Source organism: Sus scrofa, chromosome 1 (assembly GCF_000003025.6).
Source record: "Sus scrofa isolate TJ Tabasco breed Duroc chromosome 1, Sscrofa11.1, whole genome shotgun sequence".
Classification (NCBI taxonomy): domain Eukaryota; kingdom Metazoa; phylum Chordata; class Mammalia; order Artiodactyla; family Suidae; genus Sus; species Sus scrofa.
In genome coordinates, this window is record NC_010443.5 from 50,477,573 (window position 1) to 50,499,480 (window position 21,908).

The following is a 21,908-nucleotide window of genomic DNA, read 5'->3' on the forward strand; positions in this document are numbered from 1 at the left end:
GACACTTAAAATACAAGTTGAAAAACAGAAAGTAAAAAGTTTTTTTTTTTTAATCTATTGAGGATATAAAATGCTTAGCACAATCCATCTTGCTCAGCATAAAATACTTCTCCATTGTTTCAGGGAAAACTGAGTTGTGTGAGTGTAAGTTGCCTTACATGTGCCGATTAGTCATCCAGCATTTTCAATAGGACTCTAAGGTATAATTCCATCCCCCAAGCTAGAGTAGAATCCAGCTGACAAAACAAAGAATTTTGGCCCCAACTCTCTACTGTTTTAATAGGACTAGTGATTTCTACTTAGTTTGCTAAGCTATTGAGAAATATCAATCCCTTCATAGGAACTAAATATAAATAAATAGCAGACAACTATCTTTTTCTCCTGAGACTGAATTCTAATGACAAACTATGGAACTTGACTCAATATTAAAATATAGCACAAGGCTTGATATTTTGCAAGCTGAATCATGATTAATTTTTTCATAAAATGCCTAAAATCTAGATTTTCAAATACAGATTCTGAAACAGGAGAGATATATATTGCATTAAGCCTTTTATCTAGTCAGCAGCAACAAAGATTTAAAGACATATTTGAATTCACAGATCTCTTGCTTCTTTTCAGTTTATGATGAATTGGTGGTTTCTACCATCATAAGAGAACCTCTCTAAGTAAAGCTTCTTGGTTGTTGAGCAGCAGGCTCTGAACTTCCACAAAATCAGAAATTTCCCTAATTCTATGTAGACTAGATCTTGCAATTCCAGACAGTGCTAGGAATGTGGTTAAATATGAACGGGCTTCCCTCCCCTGAATGGCATCAAAAGATGAAGCAGAATGGTGAAAAGGGAAAGCAGTGGACTTGGAGTTAGCTGACCTGGAAAGCAGTCATTTACTCATTTTTTTTAACTCAACATATCTTTACATAACACATTCATGTGCCTCAAGAGAGATACTATGGAAGACACAAAAATGTTTAAGATGTAGGGTAGTTTTTAATCTGAAAAAAATGCTTTTGACAAAAAAACAGGACAGCTGTTGAGATGATAAATGTATATTTCTGGTTGAGTCATCAGCAAGAGAATCACATAATGTGGAATACATAAGTGGAGACCTGAAGAGCATTTAAGGTTTTCATAAGCAGAGATGGGATGGATAAAGGATAGCATTCTGAAGAGAGGAGGTGACAAAAGCAAGGCACAAAGGTTCTCTGTGGCAAAGAGTAGACATCAGATTTTTCCCATAGAAATTTGGGGGGGGGTGTTGGTTGTGGGTTTTTTTGTTTGTTTGTTTGTTTTTGGTCTTTTTGTCCTTTTACAGCCACACCTGTGGCATGTGGAGGATCCCAGGCTACAGGTCGAATTGGAGCTGTAGCTGCTGGCCTATGCCAAAGCCATAGCAATGCCAGATCCGAGCCACATCTGCAACCTACACCACAGCTCACAACAACGCCGGATCCTTAACCCACTGAGCGAGGCCAGGGATCAAACCCACAACCTCATGGTTCCTAGTCAGATTCATTTCTGCTGTGCCACGATGGGACCTCCTAAGCTAGGGAATTTGAATATTATTGAGTAGGTATTACTGGATTGTCATCAGAGTTTTTTGCTATCAGAGTAGTGGTGAGGGAAGGTGGTCTTAATTTAGAAGGGCAAATCAAGGAGATCTGTGTAGTAATAAATACTGGTCCTTTGAGTCAGAAGAAGGTACTGTAATAGGACATCAATAAGTGTTACCAAAAAAAAAAAAAAAAAAAAAGTATTACTCTGAGCTATGATGAGCCATCCTGCGCTATCTGCCAACTGAAAAATAATCCTCCCCTCATGCCATAAGCCCCTTCAGCTACCATCCTGTTTAGTGCGCCCCTTCATACAAAACTCGAAAGAGTTATTATTGCCTCCAATTCCTCTCTGTTCTCTCTTAAAACCTTGCCAACTGGGCTCTAACTCTCAGTGGGCCTTTTCTCAAGATCAGCCCCACTGGTTTCTAAATCCAATGGTTAATGCTCAGTCCTCATCTTGTTTGCCCCATCTACAGCATTGAGAGAGTTGACAATTCCAGCCTGCTGGAAATTCTGTTTCCCCTCAATTTTCAGAGTACAAAAATCTCCTGGCTGTCACCTGCACCATAGGCTGTTCTTATCGATCTCTTTAGCAGAATCATCCTCACCTCAGTAAGCTCTAATGTTTGTTGTTTCAGGGCTCAGTTCTAGGGCTTCTTTATTATACTCAGCTCTTGTTTATTTCATCTTGGTTCATGGCTTTGAATGCATGTATGTTGACAGCTCCTGGAATTCTACTCCCAGCTGGACTTGTATCTTGAACTCCAGAACTTATCTACTTAACTACTTACTCAGCATCTTCACTGAGGTATCAAACTCCTAATCAAACCTGCATCTTCCAAACCAACACCTGATATTCTCACGACACCTGCTCTTCCCACAGTCTTTCATGTCTCAATAAATGGAAACTCTATATTTCCAATTACTCACACCAAAAATATTGATGCATCCATGATACTTTTTTCTCTCTTACACTTAAAATTTCATTTGCTTTACCTTCAAAATATACTAGGATATGACCACTTTGTACCACCTCCACCACTACCACCTTGTTCAAGACTGTGCCTGCAGAATTATTGCAGTAGCCTCTTAAGAGCGCCTCTTAATAAACAAAATTGACAAACCTCTAACCAGGCTCACCAAGAAGAAAAGAGAGAGGACACAGTTAAAGTAAGAAATGGAAGTGGAAAAATTACAATTGAAACAATAGAAATGAAAAGAGAGAATACCATGATATGCCTACAAATTAGACAACCTAGAAGAAATGTACAAGTTTGTAGAAACATACAGCCTGACAAGACCAAGTTAAGAAGAAACATAATTTTAACAGATGGACCACTAAAAGTAAAACTGAATCTTTAAAAAAAAAAAAAAAAACTCCCTGCAAACAAAAGTCAAGGACCAGACAGCTTCGCTTGGAATTCTATAAACATACAAAGAAGAACTTAAACTCATTCTTCTCAAAAAATTGAAGAGAAGGAAATACTCCTAAGTTCATTATATGAGACCACCGTCATCCTGATATCAAAATCAGACAAAGACACTACAAAAAAGAAAACTGACCTATTATAGGTCAATATCTTTGATGAATACAGATACAAAAAATCCTCAACAAAATATTAACAAACCAAATCCAACAATACATAAAAACAATAATACACCATGATCAATTTAGATTCATTCCAGGGTCACTAGAATGGTTCAGCATATATAAATCAAACAGTATGATATACTTTGACGTCAACAAAACAAAGGATAACAATCATATGATCAGTTCAATAAGTGAAGAAAAAACATTTGACAAAATTCAGCATCTATTTATGGTAAAAACTCCCACCAAAATGGATCTAGAGAGGATAGATCTAAACATAATAAACACCATTTATGACAAACCCACATTCAACATAATTCTAAAGGTGAAAAGATGAAAGCCTTCCTGCTAAATTCAGGAGCAAAACAAAGATGCCCACTCTCACCACTTGTATCCAACATAGTATTGGAAGTCCTAGCCACGGAAATCAAGCAAGAAAAGAAATAAAGCATATCCAATTTGGAAGGGAAAAGATAAAACTCTCACTGTTTGCAAAGGACATGATACCCTATATAAAGAGCTCTGAAGTCTCTACATAAAAACTGTTATAACTAAAAAATGAATTCAGCAAGGTTGCAGGATACAAGATTAATATAAAGAAATCTGCTGTATACTTTTACACTAACAATGAAACGTCAGAAAAAGTTTTAAAAATTATATTTAAAATTGCATTAAAAAGAATCAAATGCCTAAGAATAAACTTAACCAAGGAAGTAAAAGAGCTATACTCTAATAACCATAAAACATTGATGAAGGAAATTGAAGATGCTACATAGAAATAGACATTCCATACTCTTGGATTGCAATAATTAATATTGTTAAAATGGCCATACTACCCACAACAATCTACAGATTTAATGCAATCTCTATCAAAATTACCCATGATATTTTTCACAGAACTGAAACAAACAAATGTAAAATTTATACGGAAACACAAGATTAAGAATTGCCATATCAATTTTGAGAAAAAAGAACAAAGTTGGAGATATAACCCTTCCAGACTTAAGACTACACTACAAAGCTACAATAATCAAAACAGTGTGGTAATGACAGGAAAACAGACACATAGATCAATGGAACAGAATAGGGAGCCCAGAAATAAACCCACACACCTTTCAATTAATTTTTGACAAAGAGACAAGACTACATAATGGAGAAAATACAGTGTCTTCAACAAATGGTGGGGGAAAGCTGATGTGAACTATTGAAATTAGAACACTCCTTCACACCATATACAAAAATAAACTTAAGATGGATTAAAGACATAAATATCAGACTTGAATCCAGAACTCCTAGAACACAGGCAAAACATTCTTTGACATAAATCATAGCAATATTCTCTTAGATCAATCTTCCAAGGTAAAAGAAATGAAAGCAAAAATAAACAAATGGGACCTAATCAAACTTAAAAACTTTTGCATGGCAAAGGAAATCATCAACAAAATGAAAAGACAATCTACAGAATGGGATAGAATATTGGCAAAGAATGCACCTGACATGGGATTGATCTCCAAAATATACAAACAACTCATACAACTCAACAAAAACAACAAAACAAACGTATATGCATATGATGATAGCTTTCCATCTCACTCAAAGCCAGAGTGATGACAAAGTTTGCCACCCTCACTATCAGAGTACCTCTCCAGCCCCATGATGATCTTTTCTCCATCTCATCTCAGCCACGCTGGCCCTCATGCTCTTCTCAAACACAGAAGACAACACTAAGATCAGTCCCTTTTAACTTGTTCTCTCTTCTTGGAATCCTCCTCCCCCAGATTTTATACATACTATTTCCCCCAACTTCTCCAGGTTTCTACCAAATGGTATTTTTTTTTCTCAAGGAGGCCTTCTCTCCAGACACTCTAATTTCCATCTTCTTTTTTCTCCATAGTGTTTATGACCTATAAATTTATTAGTTTATTTATTTGTGTCTGACTCTTCTCCCTAAAAGGAATATAAGCTCCATTATGGCTTTAATTTCTGTCTATAACTTGGCAGATGTTGAATTAACAGTTCTTGAATGTTAATGAATGAATAAATAGAAATGGATAAGAAATATAATGAAGACAGAATTGATAGCATTTGCCTTCTGGTTTGATCATAGCTTAGAGTAAGCCTCCTTCCCCTTTCTGGGTTTCAATTTATTCATGTATAAACTGAGAGTTTTGAACCACATAAACTTAAGTTTCCTATAGCTTTGAAAGCCTGTAATTCTATTGACACCATGTTGTAACCAAAGAAACTAATCATATTGAGATTAACATGAAGAGAAAGAAAAATGCTATGGAATTAATCTCATGCCTTCTAGCTACCCAGTTGATACAACAAAGATTTCTTGATGATCTTTATGATCTTAGCCTGTACACATTTTAAGATAAATAGAAATACTAATAGCACTGTGCATGGGCACTGCTCAGGCCAATAAAATTTTTAGTATTTTCAATTTTCCATTAAAAGCAAGTTAGGCCATATTTAGCAATTTTCCCCAGTCATGGCAGTATTAGCAACTCTTTCTGTGTATTCTTTCTTGTTTCGTTGCCACCTAGTGGAAAATCCAGCTGAAGTTACAGTGTAGCAGGCTATGTTTTATCTCCAAAAAATTAACAGTCTGCATGCAAAAATACTCTGATCAAATCAGAGCAAAGTGTTATGAAAAGTATTTTCTATGGATATATACAAACAACACTACCATTTCTTTTGTATTTATTTAATATTTTCTTTTTTCTTTTTTTTTTTTTTTTGTCTTTTTGCTATATCTTTGGGCCGCTCCCGCGGCATATGGAGGTTCCCAGGCTAGGGGTCGAATCGGAGCTATAGCCGCTGGCCTACGCCAGAGCCACAGCAACGTGGGATCCAAGCCGCGTCTGCAACCTACACCACAGCTCACAGCAACGCTGGATCGTTAACCCACTGAGCAAGGGCAGGGACCGAACCCGCAACCTCATGGTTCCTAGTCGGATTCGTTAACCACTGCGCCACGACGGGAACTCCTGTATTTATTTAATATTTTCAAGTGAAAGAGTACTAGTAAAAACTACTCATCAAAAACATAATAAACAAACTTGATAGTTCAGGTATTTTGCCCTGTAGTTAGACATTTCTTAAATCACTGACAACATAACCATTCTTACACTATTTCTCAAATATCAGAGATAATATTAATCAGAACCTCATAATTTATTTTACCACAGTATCATTCCTGAAGCTTTCTTTGTTTTTACATTGGGATCACATAATGTAATCATACATTAGTATGATTTAATGCTATGAGGTAGAGAAAAGGACAAACAGCTTCTCTATCACCAGTTTTATGGGCTCTTTCTATTTGCTCTCACATTTTCTCTGAATTTAACAAAAATAACATACAGTAATACATTTGAAATATATTTTTAAAAGCATTGTATCTATCTGATTAATCACATCCTACATTGGTTTATTCAGAATATGTACAAGTTAAAAAATAGAGGGCTTGAATCAAGTAATTGTAAGGCACATATACTTTCCTCCTCCCTCAAACAAGCCCAGACCCTTAGAGTGTATCCCTGAAAAGGTAGAAAGGCTAACTTTGTTTTCTAATAGAGCTGTACCAAATAACTCTCCTGGGCAATCGTGCTGACAACTAACAATAAAGAACCTGCCATAAAATAACATGTTTTTATGGTATGCTGCCAGGAAACTGAGCTTTGCAGTGAAATAAATGGCACCATCCTAAAATACAGGCACAAAGGTGAATAGGAAATATGGAATTTATTGCTATGAAATCAAACTAACAACGTATTATAGCAGTACTTTGGGAAAAAATATAAACGCTCTTAGCCCACTAAATAACCATGAGTGATGCGAAAGTGTCTGAGTTGTAGAGCATGTGAGCAGCTGTACTGCAAGCCTTATGAAAACCTCTTGAAATAGGTTTCCTTTTCCAATTTAGAAAAGGGAAAAAGACAAAAGATGGTTGACTTCAAGAGAAATCACAAACAAGCATAATACAACTAGTCTCAGTCTCAGTGCTTCATCAGATGTTGTTTTCTATTGCATTTTTATGCTTCAGTTCCTAGGGCAACATTTTGACATCTGTTAATATCTTTAGAACGGAAGTTTTCTTTACTAAAGAAAAGCAAGTATTGATCCTGAAAAAAGTATTCAATTAATGTCGAGTGTCAACAATTAGAACGAATGTAATTTCAGGAAAAATACAGTTATTTGTTACTTTCATGCTGTTGGCACATTTCTTTTTTCTTTTTCTTTCCTTTTTTTTTTTTTTTTTTTTTTTGACTTTTAGGATCACACCCATAGCATATGGAGATTCCCAGGCTAGGGGTCAAATCAGAGCTGTGGCCGCTAGCCTACACCACAGCTCACAGCAACACCAGATTCTTAACCCACTGAATGAGGCCAGGGATCTAACCTGCGTCCTTGTGGATGCTAATCAGATTCGTTTCCGCTGCGCCACAAGGGGAACTTCTTGGCACATTTCATTTTAATTTAGAATTTCTCACTAGTAATATTAAATGTTGACTGTCTCCAAATCAAGAGAAAAGTCCCCTATCAGGGTATATCTTCTACCACTCAGAATACATGGAAACTGATGTTCATCACCCTGTAAGTCTCCCAAGGGACCAGCAGTCACCTTAGTAATTATCAGCAACTTCATATTTCAGCCAAAGAGAAGATCATAGGCCATAAAATAAAATAAAAATAAGGGCATAGGGAAAATTTATGAGCACTTGGGTTTGTCTGGGGATTTGTATGAGTATTGGACAATTCTTGGTCTAGAAAAGGGAGGAGCTGTGTGGGGAAAGTGGTAAGGCTTGAAAAGGGAACAATTCATAAAAATGGTAATTCCCACATGAGAGTCCCTTTTCTTAGAACACTGGATTTGCCTTCTCCTGGGTGACTGTACTCACCACTAGGATCCCTCTCAGACACCACCTCTCTTAGGAAACATCCTTAGACTTCACTCACATGCTTCCCCGCCCTGCCTCTTCCCTGGGCTTCCATCCGCTACTGTGGTCCTTCCCACATTATATCACTGTTTACTCATCTTTTTTTTTTTCCCCTTTTTTGGCCACTCCAAGGTATATGGCATTCCCAGGCCAAGGATCAGATCCACACCACAGTTGCAACCTAAGCCACAGCTGCAGCAACGCCAGATCCTTAACCCACTGTCCCAGGCCAGGGATTGAACATTGCGTCCCAGCACTCTCACAATGCCACAATCCCTTTGCTCCACAGCAGGAACCATTGTTTCCTCATCTAACCACTCACAGTCTGCCAAACTGGGAGGACAAGACCTGTGACCTGTTTAACTCCATACACCCAGTATTTGGGCACAAAATGAATGTTCGCTAAATGAATAAACAAGTAAGTGGAACTAATGTCTGAGGATATGTTTTATACTGCATGATCTTCCTTAAAAAAAAAAAAGTATTTGTCCTGCAAAGTAAATACTGAAAAATCTATGCAGATCACAAATACCTTCCAAAATGAAAGTGATGATGCATGAATTCCCATTGTGGTGCCCTGGAAATGAATCTGACTAGTATCCATGAGGATGTGGGTTCGATCCCTGGCCTTAGTCAGTGGGTTGGGGATCTGGCATTGCCATGAGCTGTGGTGTAGGTTGAATTGGTGGCTCAGATCTGGTGTTGCTACGGCTATGATGTAGGCCAGTAGCTGCCACTCGATTCAACCCCTAGCCTGGGAACTTACATATGCCACAAGCGAGGCCCTAAAAAGCCAAAGAAAACAAAACAAAAATGAAAGCGATGAGATGCTTTATAAGGAAAGATAGGCATTACAAATGTGAATATAATACAAACACATATTTTTGTTTGTCTCAGAAAAGTTAATTGGCATAGATAAAATAAGGTAGTTTAGAGATTTTTTGACTAAAAATCAGTTTATTACCAAGAAACCTCTGTGAGGTCACTTCTAAAACTGAAAAATGGAGTTCATCCTGTCTGTGCTAGCTATCTCATGAAATTGTTGAAAGGATAAAATAAGTTAAGGGGAATAAAAGCATTTTTTAGAACTTCACACTGGTATATTAAGGGCATTAAGATGCTAAAAAAGTATACATGGGATCTACTTACATAGAATTTTCTACCTCTTTGTCCTACAGAGTATAAAGTTGAGGAATACGTTTTGGTGACAAGTTTGAGTTTGACATTGTCACTGTCTGTCCTTGGATGTAAGTTGGAATTTTTTGGTCTAAAACCTTGATCTGTTTCAGTTTTTGTCACCACCACAACCCCCACCACATCATCAAATATGGGACTTGAATGAGACCTTAGGCTCAAGCCTCTTTTGTGTTTCCTGGTGGTGGAGTCAGAATTCAGTATGAAGGAAAAAATTATTCATACCTGTTTCACATACTTTCAACATTGACCATGTGCTGCTTTTGAAAACCTCCTTGGTGGACCAAGAGTGAAATGTAATACAGCTGCCGGTTCTTTGTTGCATTCCCCACACATGCCAGAATAAAAGAGATGATTTTAACGGGACTTAGTTGTTCCCAGCTGTGATGTGAGACCACTCTCAGCAGAAAACCTAGTCAGCTATAACATTATTGGCTAGATGATAATATAATGAAGAAATACTGAGACTTTTCTGCTCTGGCTATTGGACAATTTAATGGCATCCTAGCATGCAGAATTCAAAGTTGTAATGACTTGAAATGTTTTTCACGAACTATGACTTAATAAATCAATTATACAAGTACTTGATCTTCATCACACTGAGGAGGTACTCTAAGGTCTCCTTCCCCTCCCTGGTGGTCCAAAAGTGACATAGATATGGCAGAAGTTGTGCTGTCTTAAAACCGCTCCAATGCCATTGCCAAGAGCTTGCTGCACAGAATTTCAAGATGGCACAACAGTGGTCCCACTGATTTTCTAACCCAGACGCTTGAGGTGCGATAACTCATTAGTTGGAGAAATATTTTCTCAAGTGACTACAAGCCAGAACAGTAATGCAGCTGTTACAAATTGCTTCCTGTCCATCACAGAATATAGAAATTTCACACTACTCTTCACACTAATCACAATTCTTCCCTTGAAAATAAGTTATTTGAACAATTCCATTACTGAGATGCTCGATAACCTTTTTTTCTTTGGAGAAGTGCACAGGAACCATTCAAAATCATTGTATCACCCCTGCTACACTCCAGGATGTGGGTTTTGTGAGTGGAATTTAACTGCTCTGTACAAGAGAGGGAAGGAGCATCAGTAGTTTATTCACTGAGTTCTCAAGACTTTCCTTTTTTTTTCAAAAGATCACTTACCCTGTAAGACATATTTTTTAACTCCTGTCACAATGTTATAAAATACCCTTTTAAAAGATTTCTCAGTGAAAGTTTAACAATTCAGTATGATAGATCTATATGGCACTAGTTGCCACAATTATTGTGTCATTAGATAATTCTTTACCTTTATATTAGTGGGTCTCTTCAGCAAAATTATGAACAGAGCTCTAAAATCCTTTACTTTCATAGTATGTCATAAAAGATCTTCTAAATAAATAAATACTGTGCTGTGTACCTAATTTTCATTCCTGTTGATTAGATAGCATACAGCTTCCTAATCTCACCTCCCACTACTGCAGTTAGTATCCTGCACCTCCCCCTCACACATTCTCACTCACATTTTCACATACATGTTTCATCCAAACCAGTCAGGCTCCAGATCTTTGAATGTGGTCTATTTATTCTTCACTTTGTCCTTTCATGCTTTACCTCTCAAATAGAATACACTGTCTTCTCTTCTTCTATCAACTCAAATCCTTCCATTTCAAGGTTCACTGCTTCTGAGAAGCATGGAATTCTTGACTAAATGAGTCCACCACTCAACCTTACTCTGAATATACTCATTGGTTATGTACCACCCCAGGAAGAGCTTCTTTCACTTTGCCTCAAAGATTCTGGGCACTCCAGGTGAGCATGGAGCATCTTCCAAGTAGACTTAAATCTCCTCAGGACCAAGAGCCTCTACTTAACTTGCTCTGATTCCCTGTCCCATCTGGCACATTCTATGTTCAAAAGAGGCACTGAAGGCTTTTTGAAAAGATGAATAACTGTTTACTGTTTAAGACATTCAGGTGATTTTCAAAGATGTCTGAGGTATGAATTTTTACCAACCTGGGTTTGTTTTAATCTCCCTTAGGGTGTGGTTGTATACTTACCGGAACAGAAACTTGAGGATTGTCCACAAGTTTTCCGAGCACAGCAAAGCCATCAACATCAATTTGGCCTCTTGGCTTTATAGGTAAGGACTCAATCCTGTTGCAGTCAACAAAAAGAGTTGCGCTGTTCCTTTCCACACCAATCATGATCTTATGCCACTGGGAATCAAACAAGGAGGGCAAATTCGAAAAGGCCGCAGTTTGGAGACTCCCGTCCAGCCCTTTGTATGAAAATGCAACTGATTTTGTTTGGCCATTTATCTTCACGCCAACTTGCTCCTTCCCTGAGGAATCCTGAATCTGCCAAATGCTCCAGTTCTTTTCAAGTGTGCTTCCAGTCATCCGAAAAGTGGTTAGAAAGGAGTATTCTTCAGGCAGCCCACTGGGATACAATTGCCTGAGTAAAATTTTAAAACAGTAAATATAAATCTTATTTGCTGTACCCAGGTGTATTACCATATTTCCTAATTATGCTATTTTAGATTCTAGACTTACAGAAAGGCTACAGTGTGAAAAACCATGTACTGTTTTTCCTTTCATGACTGTTCATAAAGACCTTCATAGAAGTTCAATCGCTTATGTACATGAATGCTCCATCTTAAAATACACATTGAAAAAACCTCCCTCATAGCTAAGGAGGGTTCCCAAATACCACATAATCCCAACAATATTACTATTTATGCTACCTAAAGAGCTACTGTTCAGCAATTCCACCTCAAAAAATACATTCTGCCAAAAAACACATTCTTGCAAAGTTCTGGGCTACAATTCTTTCACCAATGAGAGACACGATCATTTTGGAATCCAAATCAGCTCTACTAGTTTGTGAGACCCTTTGATTAAAGCAGGTTCTTGAAATTTTATTTTAATGTAATATGATTACTTGGTATTACCACAATTGCTTGGATTTTCCCCTCCCCAAGCACATCCTAGACTCACAGGAGCATCTTGAGAATCAATCATTGCGCAGACATGAGACACCACTTCACTCTGAGCATGTTTGTTTTTTCCGGGGAGTTCAAAGTCTAATGTTAAAATAGCTGTTGATTGCTTGTCACCCAAGGTGTGACAGGGAAAGTTGACCAGTTATTACTTCTCTACTCCAACCCAGTTGTTCCTTAAACTGCCAGTTAAATCTGTATTGTGGCCACTTCCTTTACTGCTTTAAATAGCAGCATAAGACCCTCAGTGTCCCTTGGGCATCTCCTGTCTCTGTGGAGACAGCCATCTGGAGCTGCACCAGCTACCTAGGTCTTCTGTTGAAACTGAAGACTGAACTTTAAAAAATCAAGATATAGTAAATGTAAACACCACCTTTACATCTTTACCTTCAAGGGCTTAAAGCTTGCATCCTTTTATCTTCCTCCTTTAAGCATAGAAAAATTCCTAAGCAAAGGAGAAATCCTAGCAAAACTAGATGGCAATTAATTTTCTTTGCTAAAGAATAAAGTTTGATGTTTCTTAGACCAGTTCCAGACCAGGATCCAAAGTCCCCAAATTACCTTCCCTTAGGTCAGACTCCTATTTTATAGTCCTCTTCTTGTGTAATGAAGAAAAGGCAAGAAGAAATATCTAAGTAGATACTAGTTCAATTTGTTACAAACTAATATGAATAACATAAAAAGTTCCCATTTTGGCTCAGTGGGTTAAGAACCCAACATAGTCTCCGTGAGGATGCAGATTTGACCCCTGGCCTCACTCAGTGAGTTAAGGATCCAATGTTGCCACAAGCTGTGGCGTAGGTCACAGTCATGGCTTGGATCTGGTGGCATAGGCCTTTGCCGTGGCTGTAGCATAGGCCGGCAGCTGCAGTTCCAATTAGACCCCTAGCCTGGAAACTTCCATATGCCGTAGGTGTGGCCAGAAAAAAAAAAAAACTTATTATATTGGTATATGTGTTTTGGCTAGTTGCATTTTAAAAATATTCCTGGGGTCAAGAATTTCTAAACCAACAAATTCCTTGGTCCCAAGAATGTTTAACTCCAAGTGAAAAAAGCTTACTATGATTTTCAATTCTTGCTTTGACTTTAAAGTGTAAAATTTTATCACCCTTTATAACAGCTTAAGCAAACATATAACTTCCTTTACTGCAAATATTTTTGAAATTTTTTAATAGCATGGGTCAATATATCAACAAATTTCATTTGCTTTGTTAGTTAAATAAAAACAACAAAAATGTGAAAATTTTTGGGTACTCTTTCACTATCCTAGTACTTCTTTTAGACATTATTTTCTTTCTCTCTCCTGCTCGCTCTCTCTTTTTCTTTTTAGGACCAAACCTGCAGCATATGGAAGTTCCTAGGCTAGGGGTCTATTTGGAGCTGCAGCTGCCAGCCTACACTTCAGCCACAGCAATGCCAGATCAGAACTGCATTTGCAACCTACTATGCACCTTGCCACAATGCTAGATTCTTAACCTACTGAGTAAGGCCGGGGATTGAACCTGCATCCTCACAGCACTATGTAATTTCTGAGCCACAACAGGAACTCCAAGCCATTATTTTCTAATATGACTTTGGTTTTTATTTATAATACTGAGTGAAGTCCTCTTTCAGTTCATTTTTTTAAATGATTACTGATGGTGTTTGTTGTTCTTACTGCAAAGCTTTCAATTCATTAAATATACTTTATGACTGTCAAGTGTGCAAGAGGTTTTAATATATACATTTAAAAAGATTCAGTTTTGAGGTAAAGAAGAAATATCATATATAAGAACTATTTAGTATTCTATTTTCCCAGAATGAGGATGTGTAACATATATTTCGATATTTGTTTTTAATATAAATTCAGTTTGTTTTATTTCTTTTGGCTTTAGATTTTTCAAAATATACCTATTCCAGAAGACCCTCTAGAGAAGAAACTAAGGTTCACTAGTGACAGTATAAGATATTGCCTCCTGTGTAATTATAAAAATCTTATGGAAGTTTATACATCTCATTTAACCAACCTCAATTATTTTGGAGCTGGGAGATAAGGTTTTGTTTTGTTTTGTTTTGTCTTTTTGCCATTTCTTGGGCCGCTCCTGCGGCATATGGAGTTTCCCAGGCTAGGGGTCTAATCGGAGCTGTAACCACCAGCCTACGCCAGAGCCACAGCAACGTGGGATCCAAGCCGCATCTGTAATCTACACCACAGCTCACGGCAACACCGGATCCTTTAACCCACTGAGCAAGCCCAGGGACCAAACCCGCAACCTCATGGTTCCTAGTCGGATTTGTTAACCACTGTGCCACGACGGGAACTCCGCTGGGAGATAAGTTTTAAAAGTTATATTCAATGGTGAAATTTGGCAAGGATCCATTTAAATTACAAATATGTTCTTTTGAGTATTCTTTTTAATTAATGACCTGAATTTAGCAAGACAATCAAGGAATTTTGGGGGGTTAATTCAAGATAGATAATATTGAGGTGAGGTTTTCCAAGAAGGAAGATAAATCCTAATGTTTTATCTTATCTTCTTTAAAGCGTTAATTTTCTAGGCTTTTAAAACACTTATCTGAGTCCCCTGTATATTTGTTTAAAGATGTTCTGAGCAAGTTGAAGAATTTCATCTGCCCCTAGAAGAAACAAGTATGCTTTGTTTTGATTCTGGAAGTCACAGTAACTTCCTCATGTGACTCTTTTGCAAAGACATTATGAGGTTAACTGAAAGATCTCTCCCAGTTGTGCTTCCTCCAGTCTTTCCTGCTAAATGAGTAAAGAGATTATGTTGAAGGTAGTATATGACGAAATGTCTTAATTTACCTCTGACCTGGTCACGTAGGGCCAAAAATATTTTTCAAATGAGGGGTGGTTGGGGTTGCTAGAAGAATAATTCCTTTAGAGATATATTGTTAAGTAAAGAGTATCCATGTTCCTCTCTTTCTCAATGTATATGAATATAATATGTGTGTGGTGTGCAAATATAATCAAGATTATCACATTATTATCCTTTAAACTAGGTCAATGCAGTAAGAGTTAAAAGGAGAAACATGGTGAGAAGAGAAAATTCCTTTTAGTGTTCAGACTAATTTTATATATATATATATATATATATATATATGTGTGTGTGTGTGTGTGTGTGTATGTATGTATTTGTATATGCCTAAGATCATTTAAAAATTGTAACAAGTCTAATTTATATGACAGTCCCATTGACTTTTTTGGACACCTGAGATTCTATTCTTGCCAATATGTTTTGCACATCGATAAGTAAACTTGACATCATCCATAATTTAAAAGAAGCTGAATCTATAAAAGATTTATTTCATTATGTTACAATCGGCACAGAATACCTTAAAAGAAAAAGCATAGGGTTTGAATAAAATATAAGAAGTCTTTGGATCTCGAAACATTTATGACCTTAACCCAAAGAAAAGCCAAGGATTGTATTTGTTAAGGCAAACAAACACAACATGTTTGAAAAAAAAAACGAGTTGAGAATATGAAACTCTTTATGCCTAAAATAAAGAATAAAAAGCATCAAAATTACGTGGCTCCTAATATTTTTAAAAAATGAAAAGATAAATAAGGATAAAATGTGATGTGGTAACATATAGCTCCATATGCTATACTCTCCCTCCCACCAAGATCCTGCTAGTAGTTCCTTCTCACTCCCTCAGAGTCTGTAGTCTACAGCACAGAACTTCCCTTAAAAACCAAGACAGTCTACTACATGCTTGGTCTGAGAGCAATTCCAGTCTCTGACTTTCTTGAGTGAACAGGACTTGGAGGGCAGCTCGAAAGAAAGAACCCACTAAGGAGAAAGGTCTGCATGTCTCTCCTCTCACTAGTAAGCTCTCCGCTACTTATAGTAAACATTTCATTAAAACTGCTGTGTACCAAGCTCAATTCAGGCCCTCTTCATTTATTAACATTTACACTTCATGGCAATCCAATGACATCGTGATTTTTATTCCTAATTTTAAACTGAGGGAAATGAGTCAAAGACAGTCAAGTAAGTTGCTCAAGGGACTCCTTCTATCTCAGCCCTCTGGCTCTCTTCCTTGTCTTTTTATTTCTTTCTCCTACTCTCTCCTTTCTACTTCCTTCCTCTTTCTTTCTTCATATCTTAATATGTCTTGCCAGTAAAACAATGTCTTTTAGTCTTTGTGGTGGCAGGGAGTCAAGGAGACAGAATACAGGACATTGGTTGTAGCCTATGAAAATTATTTTGTGATCGCTCTAGGTGATGAGGAGGTACGCAGGCTGCATGATCTCAGGTGTATCAACCTCTGAAATTAGAGTTAATAACACTCTAGATTTTGTACTTTAAATTATAGGGCAGAAATTAGGTCAGCATTGAGGGTCTTGTGTTATGTTTAATTATTTTATTAAAGAAAGAAAAGCCAAAGTATTCTAAAGCTTATTTAAGAACATATCCAGGAATTCCTATGGTGGCTCAGCAGTAAAGAACCCGACTAGTAATCGTGAGGATGTGGGTTCGATCCCTGGCCTCACTCAGTAGGTCAAGGATCCAGCATTGCCGTGAGCTGTGGTGTAGATCAAAGATGCAGCTCAGATGCCGTGTTGCTGTAGCTGTGGCCTAGGCTGGCAGCTGTAGCTGCAATTTGGTCCCTAGCCTGGGTACTTCTATATGCCCTAAAAATATGTGTGTGTGTGTGTGTGTGTATTAGCACTTATGTACATGAAAATATAAGCAAAAAAGTCAGTGACTATTATGCCTTTAATCTTTCCAAAATGTGACTGGTTTCCAGAGTCAGTATGGGATAGTGGTTAGAAGCACAGCTTCTGAAACAATTCCACCTGGGTTTCAATACTCCCAGCACCTCCTAACCCTGTAACCTTCTGCAAGTTACTTAAACTTTCTGGCCATACTTTCCTCCACCATGAAATATGAATAATAATGTCCCCAATGCAAAATTATAATGAGGAGGCAACTTGATATTAATTGTTAAATCTATAAAATGAGCTTATACAGTGCATTATTTTTGTTTTACAAAATACAGCATGTTCGATTTGAAACATGAATTCCTATCTGCAGTCTGGTACCATATCAGAATATTATTATTTCACCAAAATTTTCATTACTATAAACATTTAGAGTTTCTGTAATATTCTTTTACAGTTCTAATTAATCATTATTTACCTTTATACCTTAATTTCTATCAAAGCCCTAATGTTATTGTTCATATGCCAAAGGAAGCTTAATTCTATTTTTACAATGCCCTAAAACATACAATCATCATTATCATCATCATCATTATCATCACATTTCAGGTATTTAGGTCATATAAAACTGAAAACCCTGAAACTCATTCATAATAATAGCGTGACTGAATACTTACACATGCACTGAAGCACTTCAGTTATAAATAATTTAAAAAGAAAAGGCTTGGTTCCAGAGAAGGAGATTCAGGATTTTTTAAAGTATTATCACTACCATTGTTATCATTATTCTAGTTTTGCTTTTGCTTTGTTCCTGCCAAGAGCCCGGAATTGGATGTGTGGATCTATTTCAGCACCAGGATGCTTGAACAGCGCCATTGTGAGTCTTCAAACCACTCAGTGGTTTCTAGTTAAATTTATGCTTAAACTCTGGCACTTTTCACAGAGGGTCCTTTCAGGCAAAACCAGACAAATTATAGAAAAACAGAGAGCAAAGTAATAAGAACATGTTCTGAATCAATGTATAATAGTCTCAGTGACTTTTTTTTTCCTGGAATGGAAAGTAAATTACACGCTGAAAACATGAAGAGCATTCACATATTCAGGCACTAAAGATAGGTAGGTAAATAAATTCCTTCATCTTTAAATAAAATCATGATCCAAGAGACATTGCGCATGAGAAGGCTCTCTAAAATTGGATAGATTCTCATTTTTTAAATTTCATTTGAGGCAGATAATTAAATAAGGTATTCTTTATGTTACCTAGTTGGAATTCTGAAGTCTACATTTTTTCCCAATTTATAAGCCACTTGCAATGCAGTTGATCCCACTACTCTCTGGATAGCTCTTCTGGATGCTGCTTTGTCTATCTGGAACTGAGAAATCAAGTCAAACCCTACAGAAAGAGAACACAAAATTAAAGTCTAAAATGAGATTGGATTCATTCCTTTACAACCTTCCCAAATAAAAGATTATATCAGGTAGGTTTATAGAAATCATGCATTTCAATATGACACACTGCTACTCACCTGGTAAATCGTCTTGTCCAATCCTGACTTTTGGACAGAGTTCATTTTCACCATTAGAATTTGAATTGACAGGAAACCCTGAAAAAGAGATAGTATGTCATTCTACCTCATTCCCTACAGGGATCATTGGGATATGTCGATAATAAAAAGAGCTGAGCATCTATTTAAAGTATAATATTGTATTACACAGCTTACTTACAAGTAATGTATTTGGCTTTAACTCTATGACTCTATGATTGTAATTTATTCATCTTCAACCCATCCTGGTAGGGAGGCAAGGCACAAAGTTGCTTTAATAATTTGTGTTAGGAAAATGTTCCCTTTGGGGAAGTTTGGAATTTGTTCCTTTTGGAACGAGAGCCACATGATGTTCTGAATGGCACAGTGTCAGAAGCCTGTTTGGAAAACTTCTGGTGGTTTGGGCTAGAAAATATTCCTTTAAACATCACAAATTTTAAAAATCCTAAGAGAATCCAGAGCCAGTTCAATGGCACTTTTGAAGAGTGGAGTTCTTAAGAACATTTTTCAAGTAGAGGAAGGAGTTAAGGATGTATTAGGGTTCACTAACCCTAAGTAAAATATAGAGGATGAGTTTAATTTCATAAATTCATTCTAACATCAAGTAAGTGTTCTAACTAGACTATTATCAGCATCCTAGAATGGGGAAGGGTAATGAGAAGAAGAATTGTGAGGAGAATTAAACCCAGAATCACAAGTAGGAATTGAGAAATCCTGGGATGAAATTGGGTATTTCTTATACAAGTGAAAGGTTGTAGGGAGGGACAGTTTTTTTCAACAACACAAGAGGCTTCTTGTAACTGTCCAACTTTGGTACCCGGCTAAGACTCACCTAATGACAGACATTTCCTAGATTTCAGAAAAAGCATTTTCCAGTTACACAGCGTGGGTTCAGCCATTTCAGGATATTAAACATACTCTTTACATCTCTTCTGACTCCAGATTTTTTTTTGGTCTTTTTTTGGTATTTCTTTGGGCATTTGGGTATTTCCTGCGGCATATGGAGGTACCCAGGCTAGGGGTCGAGTCGGAGCCGTAGCCACCAGCCTACGCCAGAGCCACAGCAACGCGAGATCCAAGCCGCGTCTGCAACCTACACCACAGCTCACGGCAGCACAGGATCGTTAACCCACTGAGCAAGGGCAGGGACCGAACCCGCAACCTCATGGTTCCTAGTCGGGTTCATTAACCACTGCGCCACTACGGGAACTCCCCTGACTCCAGATTATTAACTTCTATCCATCTGTCTATCTGTCCATCCATCCACTCACCCATCCATCCATCCAACATTACCAGTCACCACTAAATCAGGTGGGTGCTGCACTAGGTGTTGGATCACACAGATTAGGTTTCTTGCCCAACTGTGATCACAGCCAGGACTTTTCCATAGGCAGCACTGAACACAGAAAACCAGCCATAGAGTACACCTATGTCCAAAGCAGTGTTGAAGAATGAGGGTGTAAATGACCCTTGATGTTTCACTCAGCCACAGCCCTGGCTGATACTTTCTGGGAACAAGTAATATTTTGAAATCTAGAAACTATGGCCCTTACTTGGGCGACGCTTGACAGTCGTGGATCCCCAGGATCCCAGGAAACTGCATACGAAGAAGAAAACTGGAATTTTCCTGAAGGGGAGAGAAGAAAAGTGACTCAAACAGGAGTTTATCCAGATGGGGACTACTTCAGTATGATAAATGTGGCACATCTAATGAATCCAAATGATCAACCCTCAATATAGTTTACTTTTTCCATTATCTTTAGTAAATCCTCACATGTCCAGCTCCTACTCTAAAATGATCATGAGACTATTGTTTCTTCTATCTCACTTTCTCCATATCTACCTGTCTCACTGTTTCTACACCTGTTTCCTTGTGTCTGCTTTCTTCTATCTTCCTTTTTTCTGCCTCCCCATTTTGGTGGCTGTCTCTTTTTCCTTCTTCCTCTGTCTCTCATCTCTCACACTTGCTCTTTTCTGTCTCATGCTCTTGTCTATCTCTCTATGTCTCCGACTCTGTATCTGTCTCTCTCTCCTCCTACCACTACAGCAAAAGCACAAGACCCTTCTTTCCGATGGTCCCCAACCAAGTCTCCCCAACACCCTTTTCCATATCAAGGTCTTACCAGAAGCTTGTCATCTTCCCAACCGACTTTCCTTTGTTGCCAACAGTCTCAATGAAGGAGGGGTTGTAGGGGAGTCAGTGCTCCCCCACGACCCCTTCACTGCCACTCTAAGATTGAGCTGTGGTCCCTCCTGCCTCTGTGAGGGCTAAAAGCAAAGGGAGTGAACCAGAGGCATCTGGTGACACTTTAAGCCAAAGCAGGGGGAAGGGGTGGAGAGAGGCTGCCCTGTAAGACCAGGCTTAGCTAGGGGAGTGTCCCCAAAGCTAACAAGGTTATACTGAAAGAGGGATTAGCAAGAGAGAGTTTGCTGGAGAAAAAAAAAAAAATCAGGATGTGGAGAAAAACCCAGGCAAGCTGCTATAGCAATACAGTGGATGCTTTGAGAACTGCTATAGGAATACACTGCAAGCTTTCAGAGGACTGGGATGGAGAGGGGCTCACTGGAAGGCAAGAATGTGGGAATTCACATGGGGCTCGGTGCTCTGCCAATCTAAGGCTGAATCCCGTTTTTTCTGAAGCTTTCTAGGTATATGTCCTTGAGCAAATTAGTTAATCTGTCTGTAACTCAGATGACTTAACTGCAAAACAAGTTGAAAATATTTCCCCAAAATACTGGTTTAAGACAATTAAACAAGATGGCAGAGCTGTCCTCTGGCTCAGGAGAACCATTATTATTTCCCATCAGCATCACCATTGTAGCTAATACCCTGCCATGGACACCCCTCTATTGAATGTACTTGAAGCCTGATAGTGTTTAATTCTCACAACGCCGTAAAGTAAGACTAAAATTATTCCTCTTCTAGAGATGAGATAACTGAGGCACAGAAAAGGAAGTAACTCGTTCAAAGTTGTACAACTAACTTACTCAGCACTCACGAGCTCTCTCTACTGGATGGCTGGAAGTGTTGATAAAATATAAAGTCAGGCCCCCAGGTCTTATTTCTTCTTAAACACTACAGTTACAGTACCAGAGCTAAGCAGAATATCCTTGGAAAGCAACAACACATTATCATCTATAGACAAGTTGAGAGTAAATGACAAGAAGTTCAGACCTGAAAAGAGATTCTTATAAGCACCTTGTCACACAAAGCCCACCCTCTCTCCAGAACCTGAGCAGCAGTTGCAAGGGGAGCCCCCACCCCACCCACTCAGGATGGTCCAGTCCAAAATCAAGGACTTTGAGGGTCAAAGGATCCAATGATCCTTATAGGTCAGGGTATCTGGCATGAGGTAGTTTTGCTTCCTTGAAATGTATTTAATTTTGTTATTGCTGTTTTCAGTTTTGGTTTTTCTGGACACACCCA

General features: G+C 38.0%; 1 protein-coding gene across 1 annotated transcript in view; it reads right to left on the reverse strand.

Moving 5' to 3' along the window:
- The window catches only part of COL9A1 (collagen type IX alpha 1 chain), a 95,002-nt gene extending 74,218 nt beyond the window's left edge, over positions 1–20,784 (reverse strand). The window contains exons 1-5 of the mRNA XM_003121273.4: positions 20,605–20,784; positions 20,035–20,108; positions 18,464–18,541; positions 18,198–18,330; positions 11,328–11,724 (exon numbers count right to left, since the gene is read on the reverse strand). Of these exons, the coding sequence (XP_003121321.2) occupies positions 11,328–11,724; positions 18,198–18,330; positions 18,464–18,541; positions 20,035–20,108; positions 20,605–20,618 (696 nt within the window). The 5' untranslated portion in view covers positions 20,619–20,784. The remainder of the gene's footprint in view (positions 1–11,327; positions 11,725–18,197; positions 18,331–18,463; positions 18,542–20,034; positions 20,109–20,604) is intronic.